The following is a 10342-nucleotide window of genomic DNA, read 5'->3' as shown; positions in this document are numbered from 1 at the left end:
TTTTCCCTGTCTGATTGTGTGTTGGTAGAATCTCTGGGTGGATAAAACCTACAGTGTCAAGTTCATTGGTTGTATGCATTTTATCTGATTTATTTTATGAATGGATTCTTAGTGATATCCTCATCAGAATGTAAAATACCACCTCAGCCTGTGTTTTTTTTTTTTTTTTTGTGTGTGTGTTCAGTCAGAAGTTGTAGGTTGTGAACAGATTGTAAAACAGTCATGCCTGGGTGTGTGTGTGTGTATGCGCGTGTGTGTTTAGTGCTGAACATGGAATTCCTTGTCTGACGTGCAAGCATGTTGACAGATTGCCAGGGCAGAGGCAGGCCAGGTAATATGGACACACCTTTCTCGCTACGCTGCATGTTACAGCGTGTGTGACAAATAAAGGGAAAGGGGGAGCGAGAAAGGCAGCACATGGAGGCAAGACGGTGAAAAGGGTACGATAATAGAGCGTCTGAAACATCTTTTCAGTCCTCTTTTCTGTCCCTGGGTGTCTGGTTTGTTTCTTCCTCTGGTGAGTGACTTGGTAAGTAGGTGTCATTCTTTTACTCCCCTCTCATTCATAAATCTGGTGTGATTTCTGTTGGTGAACATGGGACATAAAGCTCAAATAGCAGCAAACTACACTGCTCCTGAATAATTTTACAGCATTTATTGAGGACAAAGGAATAATAAAGTCTTATTTTACAACTGGTAACTGTTTGTTTTCAATAGATTTCATGGATGCTGGAGTCATGACATTCAGTGGCTCAAGGAACCAAGTAAGTGATCAGTTTGGCTTCGTTTTTCCACATGACTGCTATGACATTCCTAAATTTGATGCACAAATGCGACGTGACCGGTTTGTGCCACATGATAAATCTAAGCAATCATGCTTTGTTGTTTTATGTGTGGTGCAGTTTCTGGTAGTGTTTATTAGTTATTGGATTTCCTGACAGAAAACACACGTGTTTTGTCTGTCTTTCAGTAAGCAGGCCTGCATGAGTCACACGTTCAACACAAACACGCCTTTTTGAGTCAGGTTTTATAGTTCACTGTCATCCACTGTATGTGTGTGTATTTTAGGCTGTGTATATTTGCACCAATTATGAAGAAAGAGGGAATAGAAGCTGTCCAGGTGAAATAAAGAAACTGACATTTGAAACAATTCAAATAATAACTTTTCAGCTATAGTCTGTAGTGTACATTGAAAAGTCTTGTTCCAATGCACTAAATCTGTTTCTCAATGTGAAGCCGTCACTCCACAAATGACACGGTATCAGCTGCTGTTACTGTCAGTGACACTATCAATGTGGTTCAACCTGCTTTCTGTAAACACCATACATGCGGTCACAACTCTCTCTCTCTCTCTCTCTCTCTCTCTCTCTCCCCCTCTCTCCCTCCCCTATACTTTTATATTTTAGATTATATTTTTTCTTATTTTTTACATTTATTTATTGCTTTTTTGCTTGCTATTTTGTTTTTATTGCAAATTTAACACAGACTAGGAAAAATAGGACAGCGCAGAAAACTAACATTTTTCAGTAGCTTACATCATCAGTATAAATGTGAGACCCGTATTATTACCTGTGTTTCAGATACCAGTCAGATCCAAATCTATGTTCATGTAACACTTCTTGCAAAATCAAAAGCGTGCCGGTCATGCTTTGTTTGTGATGGATGTGGGGCGGTTTCAGTTTTTTGTGTCCTCGGGTGATGCCTCATCCTCCAAGTGCTCTGCTTCTTAATCACCCTCCAAAATACAAGTTCTCTATTTAGTTTAAAAATGGTTTTGCTTGTTGTAAAACTGAATTGAACTCTTTGAGATGCTCACATAGAAGGAAAAATCTGAATGTTAGACTCACAAATGCCTAAAAATGTAATAATTGATATGTCTTTCCACTTCTTCTTGCCTTCTAAAGCCATTTAGAGGAAGTTCCTAAGCTACCACAGCCATGTAATATCATAAAAATCATCATAATAAAGCTTGAATGCCTTGTAAAAGGCAAATGTCTCCTACCCAGAGGTGACAAAAACACTAGACTGTTTCCCATAATCTTATTTATTGATCTGTGCCACTTTTCATATCTCAGTGAAATCAGTTGCTTGCAGCTACTAACCCACTGACTTCACCTATATTGATTCATAATTATACCACAAGTTCCTGTGAAAGACTGAACAGGTTTGGTTGGTGCATGTGGGTGTGTTGATGTGTGCATGATGGAGGGAGAGTGAGAGATTAAGACGAAAAGAAACAGAGTTTTTACGCTGTATAGTTTGTGCGTGAACAGACATGAAGGTGTGCTCTTTTACTGAGTAAGAGTTAAGATATGTTGTACAAGCAATGGCATGCCAATGGCAAATATTGCTTCCAATAACATATGAAGCGATGCTGATTCATGTTCCGTGCAAAAGCAACATCTACGTTTTTATTGTATCTGTAATTTTTCAAAATAATATTGGTTGTTGACAGCTGCCCCAGATCTCACCAATTAAACTGGCTGGAACAGAGAGAGAGAGAGAGCAATTATGAATCTGTATAGAAGACAATTATTTCTCAACTACTAATTTTACTGTTTTTCTGATTGCTTAGGCACTATTTTTGAAACTACATGCTGTTTTTGCAAAACTCTACTCACTAACCACAAAGCCTTACACCCAACCAGCAAAACATTATACATCTCTTGCAAAAGCAAACAATTCTTGCAAAACTCATCAAACTCTTAAAATTGTCTTTGCGTCTGTACAGTACACATAATCTTTTGAATAAGCAGACGAAGCAACAACTACAGTGATAGTATTTGAAACACCTCTTTTTCCTCCTCTTACTACTTTACCACCTCCTCCTCCTCTTCCTCCACATCCTTCTCTAGTTCTCACCCCTCTTACACTGTCCAATATTTACCTCTATTGTTGTCCAAACCAAATGTTTACTTGTGGCCTATTTTAAGTGCTCAGGCTCTGATTTTTAAGTGAACTCATTATTTGCATAAAAGCTTTTTCTCGTGTAAATGTGGAAAGGCAATTGGCAAAATAATGTTGCAGTATTGACTAGTGGTTACAGTTTTGTGCATGCTATAAAATCACAAACTGAGTGTAAAACGGAACATGCATTCGGTTTGGCACACTTGGTAAATGCATTGGCTACAAGTGTTAGTGGTCCAAGAAATGGAGCGTCAAGAATCACTGCTGGTGTTTAAGCATTCAGCAAAAACTAACACTTCTCTCCTTTCATGTCTGGTCTCGTATAGTTCAGGAATTAAGAGACCCAGTCAAAACCTGTTACACTTGCGCCATACTCCCACTCTTTCCTGGAAAACATACAGATCTATTGTTCAGGGTGAAAACTATGTCATATGAACCAATCATGCTGTAGGATTCAGATGTGGGGCCTCAGTTAGTCAGACAATCTGTAAATTTCGATCTGATCATGTTAAAGAGTGGGCCATTATCAGAAGATAGATCATATTTTGATTAATGCGTGACAACAGTTTCTTCTGCACTTCCTTCCTGAAACTGGAAACTTTCCACTGTTCTGGATTTGATGAAATGTAGCATCACAAATAGTAATATTTTGAATATTCCTGGAGTAAAAAGCCACAAGAAGTATAAAAATGGTCTGGTAGCTAAAAAAAAGACAGAAGGAAGGTTGAAGGAGGGCTGCAACTTGTGTGGAAATGTTTTGGTTTTGTTCTTTTTTGATTCCAGACCATTTTTATACTACTTTTATAGGTACATCCAATACCCAATACATGTCAATTTTTTGACTGGGAAACCCTCTGCAAAACACACTTTAAACATCCTCAACCTTCATTTTAACAAGGTTTAATTTGTTGTCATTCATTTTTTCCCCCCTTACTACTTAGGTAGCCTACATATCTGCTGCTGCTCAGAGTTTCCTTAAGATAATGTGTTGCTATCTAGTTTATTTATCATCATGTCTATAATTTTATTCTGTATCTGCTTGAATGGTTGAAGTGCATGAACCATTTACACCTTTGATCAAAATCAGTCAACAAAATATTTTCTCTTTGGCAGGTAGCTAAAATGGCCCAGATTAACAGAACTATTGCCATCTCGCCGACTGTCATTGCCACAGTTCTGGCAAACAACTCCCTCCTGTCATCCACCCATGGGCCTACCTCCATCTTCTACCCTCACCCCACCTCTAACACCTCAACAACCAACTTACACAAGGGGAGCATTATGGAAAATCCAGCTTCCACAGCTGTGGGTGCTCTCATCCTGAGCCTCGTCTTCCTCTTGGGTGTCCCCGGAAACCTCTTCATCATCTGGAGCATCCTAGCGCGGGCCCGCAAGCAGTCCGTCACGACCCTCCTCATCCTCAACCTTGCTTGTGCCGATGGCTCACTCATGGCTATCACTCCCTTTTTCATCATCTACTTGATTCAGCAGAAGTGGGTGTTTGGGAAAGTGATGTGCAAGATCCTCTTCTACCTTTGTCTGGCCAACATGTATGCCTCCATACAGCTCATCATGCTGATGAGCCTCCACAGACTTGTGGCGATATTGTGGCCGCAGCGGGTCAGTGCCATCACCAGGCGGAGGACTGTGTTGCGGGTGCTGGCGTTTGTTTGGGTGGTGGTAATGGCCGCCTCTGTACCCGCTATTGTCTTCAGAGACGAGAGACCGAGGAAAGGCCGCTTGGTGTGCGAGTCATACCACAATCGCCCTGGTGAAGTGAGTGAACAATGAATTTTATTGTTACATGTAGTGACCATCAGTACATCAGTCACCAATCAGTATCTTAGTGTCAGTATCTCTCGATGGATGTAGGGAGAGAGATTATGAATCTTTGTTGAAGACAATGATTTCTCAACTATTGATACTACTGTTTTTTTCTGGTTGCTTATGCACCAAATCTGAAACTATAGGCTATTCTTCTTTTTTTTTTTTTTTTTTTTACCAAACTCCACACTAAACACAAAACCTCATCCCAAACCAGCAAAATATTTTCCATCTCTTGGAATGGAAAATGTATGGATGTGTTTTCCAAACATAACACACTGTCAGTACAAACAAGGGGAAAAAGATTTATTTTTCTCAATGTCCTGCTCTATCACACCTCCAACAAAAGCAAGGTAGAAGAAAACAAGACCATTATGCTAGAAAAAGAACAGAAAAAATAGGCAAAATCTTGTCTTTGTTGTGGGTCTGGCCATAAGCTTTTATCTTCTTCATCTTCTGGTCCTCCTCTTCCTTGTCTTCCTCTAGTTCTCACCCCTTTTACTTCTGTCCAATGTTAGCCTCCATTGTTGTCCAAACCAAATATTTACCTGTGGCCTATTTGTAGAGCTCAAGCTCTGATTTTTAAGTGAACTCATTATCTGTTGTATTCCTGTAAAGCCCTTTGGGACAAATTTGTGATTCTAGGCTATATAATAAATAAAATTGAATTATCTAAAAGGGTCAGGTTGGAAAGGAAAAGAAAATTTGCAAAATAGTATAACAATATAGAGACCAGTATTTACAGTTTGTAAGTGTGTTATAAAATTAGTGTGTAAAGAAGCTCCTCAGTTTGCTGGAGGGTCTTAGCATGGAGACAGTTCCAAATGAGAGGGACAAGTCCAACCCCAAAGTCTGGACCCAGCTGTGGCAGCACCCTGCATCCATGTGGTGTCATATTTATCAGGTATACAAGTTTACTGCATACCACAACTTCAGCTCTGCTGTCCAAGTCGGTTGCACTCACATTGTTATGATCAGAAAATTGGATGTTAAATCTATAATGCACTGAACTTTTGACTGGCTTCCTCTGGCATTGGGGCATAAATACAATCAATGGCTCTCACTGTAACTGGTAACTGCTGGTAGATGTAAAATGCATTGCTACTCATGTGCCAACAGACAAGCTCACTATCCTGCATTTGCAGAGAGCTTTGCTGGGTGGTGGATCATATTAAGAAGAGCAAAAATGTTGCAAGTCAGGCAATTTGTGCGTCATCCATGTAGGAGTGTGTTACTTCTTGTTGGAAATTTGTATGCCTGATAAATTTGCCATTGTAGGCTACTAGATGTGTTCCCATCTTGCTGGTTGACCTTTTTAACCCCAATGGCTGTGGATACACTCATCCTGATTGGTATCAGGAACATTTTCAGGCTTAGTTCCAGAAAGCCCAACACTGAAGATGGTCCTCAACAAGCTTTCTGGAGCTGCACCCTCATCCTGAGTCTTTCTGAAATCACAAACTGGGGTTGCAATAGAGAAAAGTGTGAAATGTGAAGAAGTTCTACACACACTTAAGTGTTTTAATACCCCTTTGAGGTGTGTTCAGACAAAATGTGAAGTTTTTAACACGGCATAATTGCATACAAATTCAAGTAATATCAATAGTTGACCTTGATTTTAACCTTACTTAAATACCGCGACCTGGATGACTGAGAATCTCCACAGACAATCACATACAAAGTCAATGCAGAGACGCAAATAGGCACAAATTCACGGCAAGCGATGCACATGACGTGAATTTCCGGGTTGTGAATGACATGAACACACATGAGCAGGTTTGCGTCAGTTGAAATTTTTCAACTTGAGCGAAAAATGTATGGCTGCATTCTCAAATCAGCAATGTGAAAATACGCTGGTCGGAACACACCTTTAGAAGTTTACTTGCAATTTTTTGACCTTAGCTTAGGCTTTTTCCTAACGAAATTTTGCCTGGGTTTTATCACCCTGCTGAGACGGCTTTAAAGCGTTTCAGTATGTTGGTAACTTCTGACTTTTCAATTGTGAGCCTTTTCATCCAGCCCTGAACCCACTGTGGTTTGTTTCGATGTGCACATGATCTTTGTTTGAATAGATAAGTGTCCCATCTGCTCTAAAACTGAAATGCCATAGATTTGTTTTATCTGGCTACATGAAGTTCTCCTGTCCTTCTTTCATCACAAAACGTGACAAATCAAAATTTAAGAATGAAATGACTTGCAGTGTTGAGCACAAGCAAACAAGCGAGCGAGCGCTCTTAAATCAGATAGAACTAGAAGGAACAATATCTGTCCCTTTGGTATTCTTTCAGCACATGACATTACCTAATTGCCTATTTGTTTGTCATTCCTAAAAATATACTTGTTATCTCATCTGCACAGGTGGTCCTGCAGTACACGATGGAGCTAGTGATTGGATTTTTAATTCCCTACAGCGTGATTGTGTGCAGTTACATCTGCATCTTGCGGCGGATCAGACAGACCAAGTTCCAACGTCGGATCCGTAGCGAGAAGCTCATACTGGCCATCGTGGTGACCTTCTGCCTCTTTTGGCTGCCCTATCACGTCATCAACATGGTTCAAGTATGCAGCCTGTCATATCTTTACAAAGAAGAAAAACTGACTATAACATTTTGTAGATAAAAACCTGGAAGCTGTACAGGGTGTCCATAAAGTCTCTTTCGATTTCTTGCCATGTTTGCTATAGCATAGCCTCATCAATGGTGGCAATGGCATCAGTGATCTTTTGCTTCAGGTCATTGATGTCCTGTATCTTTGTTCGATACACGATATCTTTAATATAACCCTGTAGTTTCGCTGAGTCTGTGTATCTGATTTTGTTTCAATAAACCACGGTACACATTGTGCCTTTTTCTTCAGGAGTAGCCATTTTTTTAGGGGTTTATTTAACAGAACCTATTTCATCAACAGGGTACCTGAAATACACAAATGCAGTGTGATTAAAAACTTTGATAACCACTGAGTACATAGAACAAATCTGATTAACATATCTCATCAATTACTTTTGTAATGGATTTTTTAAATTGTAAAGAGACTTTGTGGACACCCTGTATTATTTAAAGATATTTGGCCTGGCTTTCTTTTGGTGCTGTTTGTGTGTGTGAAAGATGCTGATCTTTGAATTTTTCATTGTCATTAATCTACAATTCCATCTTGTCCATAGGTAACGGCGGCTTTGTGCAAAGACAGTTCAACTGTTAAAAAAAAGTATGTCAAGTAGTTCCATTCATCATGTCTTCATATGTAATATTTCAAAATATCAATAAAATTGATTAAATACAATCATTTAGATGGGTGAGTTCTAGATAAAGTCCAATTTTTGTTTCCCCTTGTACACTATGCAGGAATCATTTTAGGGCCTGAAAGAGTTGTCAGCCACTGATGATCATTTGAAAGCTGAAATGGTTCTTTTTCCTGTAGTCCTCTTTGTCACCAAAATAACTATTTATTTATAGTCTGTGACCTCTGGTATGTTTTTAAGAGCATAAAGCCTTTAATGTCTGAATTTAACAGGAAAAAAAAAACCCTCAGGCAAGTTTTTTTTTTTTTTTTTTCTAAATTTTTCTCTCTTGCAATCCCCCCACACTCCCCAGGCTGGATTACATTTGGCAAACCTGGCGTCCTGTTGCCTCCTCCCTGGCTTTCATCAGCAGCTCTGCCAACCCGGTGCTCTACGTGTTCGCAGGGAAGTCCTACATCCGTCGAGAAGGCCTCGCGTTTATGGCCCGCTTGTTTGAGGGTGCGGCGCTGGACTCGGGGACCAGGAAGAGCCGGCAGAACAGCCGACAGAACAGCCACAACAGCCGAGACAAAGACGCAGATGCAGTCATGCTAAAGGAGAGAGACCCAGACTCTGTGACCAACACAACCAACACAACCAACACAAGCTCCAGTGTCAAACCTGTGAAGAATGGCAAATAAAACACAGGAAAGGCAGCAGGTCTGATGCTGTCGCCATGGCTCTGGAGGGCAAAATCCATGTGCTTTGAATGCCTCCTCCCTGTGACTTTGCATATAACTTTGAAAATTTTAAACAAGCAGGCAGCATGTTTGGTTTACAAGGCAATGTAAGAAGAGGAACTGCTCCCTGCCCTGACTCCCCTGCTGCACAACTGAACTTTAAGAGTGTGACAAATGGAGGCAATCATATATCCCTTAAAAATGTAAATGAGGTGATGATGTCACTGTTAATTACACTGATCCTGGAAGAGCTCACAGCCTGAAGCATCAAAAACTGGGCTATGTGTATTTCAGTTTAATTTTGACAGTAGGGTTTCATCCTGGATTGTGCTGGTCAAAGCTTAGGATATGTTTACTTCTTTATATTAGATATGATTTTTTTTTTTTTTTTAAACTAGATTTGTTTGCATGTTATGTTTTTGTCATTTTTTTTCCAATATGCAAGCAAATCAACCTGAACTGAACACTGAATATGTTTATACCTAAGTAAACATGAGTGATTTTTATCCATTTTTGAACAAAGATTCAACTGAGGCACATTAAATTTTCAGTCTCTCCTTTAGTTATGTTTATGTTTGTTTGGGACACTAACTCAAAATGCTCACTTGATATTTTCAAATGACCCACCTCAAAAAAAAAAAAAAAAAAAAAATTCCACTGAAAATTTTGAAATGCTAATACAAGTGCAACCTCAAAGCAATGGCTTAAAAAATACATTTTGGCGGGTGAAAAAAAGAATGAAAAATTAAAAGAAAATTACTCAGTGATGTAAAGCACCCACACTGACAATGTGACTCATTGGATTTCAAGTTGATTGTGCAATCTGGCTCTTTAACACATTCTGTTCCTGGTAGTGAGACACTCTCTGTTTTGCAAGAGGAAATTTATAATGCTGTACATGTGCCAAAAAAAAAAAAAAAAATGTCCTGGTGCAAAGGAAGACATGCAAATCACAAAATGGGCATGAGATAATGCTCAAACATGATGCTGCCAGTCGCCTGAAAAAAACTGCCCCCTTATTTGTTCAGCCTGCAGGCAGGGCCTGGAGCCACTCCTCGTTCCTTGTCATCACTCCTTTTATATCAACTTCCGCCCATCCACGCTAACTAATCCATCATTCTCCTTTATGAGATACTGAATTTCAACAATGTTAATATGCAACAAGAGCCAGTTGTAGGTCTTTAGTTGTGTGTTTATCTTCTGGTTTATAAATATGCAACTGTGTAATAATGCAATAAAGGAAAAACAGTATTGGACTCTTGAGCTTGACATTAACTTTTTGGCTCACCAGCCACTGTGGCAAGTGGTTTTCCAAAGGCACCAGCCCCCCAAAATTTTCACCTGACAAAATCACCTGTAATATTAGTAATAAGAGGTAACTTGAGGCTGTAACAGCACTTGTTTGTAAATAAAATTTCATTTGAACAAGAAAATTATAGAGCATTCTATTGATTCAGCCTCAGCTGTGAGTGTGTCAGATTTTATGTGCCAGTAATAAATGAGAATGCCTTTTTCTTTCAGTGCCATAAATCTTTTTTTTTTTTTTTTTTTTTTTTTTAAACCTGGATCCTCTATCCCTCTTGTACACTTTTTCCCCACAAAGAACAGCAGCTACCATGTCACCATTTTTCCATCAGCCTGGCTTAAATGGGGA

The 10342-nt window shown here is 39.4% G+C and overlaps 1 protein-coding gene across 1 annotated transcript; it reads left to right on the top strand.

The window, feature by feature from the left end:
• Positions 1-409: 409 nt before the first annotated feature.
• ltb4r2a (leukotriene B4 receptor 2a) lies at positions 410-10057 on the top strand. Its single transcript, XM_030075923.1, has 6 exons — positions 410-529; positions 718-764; positions 4021-4683; positions 7090-7290; positions 7892-7935; positions 8322-10057. The coding sequence occupies exons 2-6, from the start codon at positions 723-725 to the stop codon at positions 8647-8649; spliced, it is 1278 nt and encodes a 425-aa protein (XP_029931783.1). The 5' UTR covers positions 410-529; positions 718-722; the 3' UTR covers positions 8650-10057.
• Positions 10058-10342: the final 285 nt, after the last annotated feature.

This window comes from Myripristis murdjan, chromosome 18 (assembly GCF_902150065.1).
Source record: "Myripristis murdjan chromosome 18, fMyrMur1.1, whole genome shotgun sequence".
NCBI classification, from domain to species: Eukaryota; Metazoa; Chordata; class Actinopteri; order Holocentriformes; family Holocentridae; genus Myripristis; species Myripristis murdjan.
Note: the sequence above shows the minus strand (reverse complement) of the source record. Positions and strands in the feature narration are given on the sequence as shown.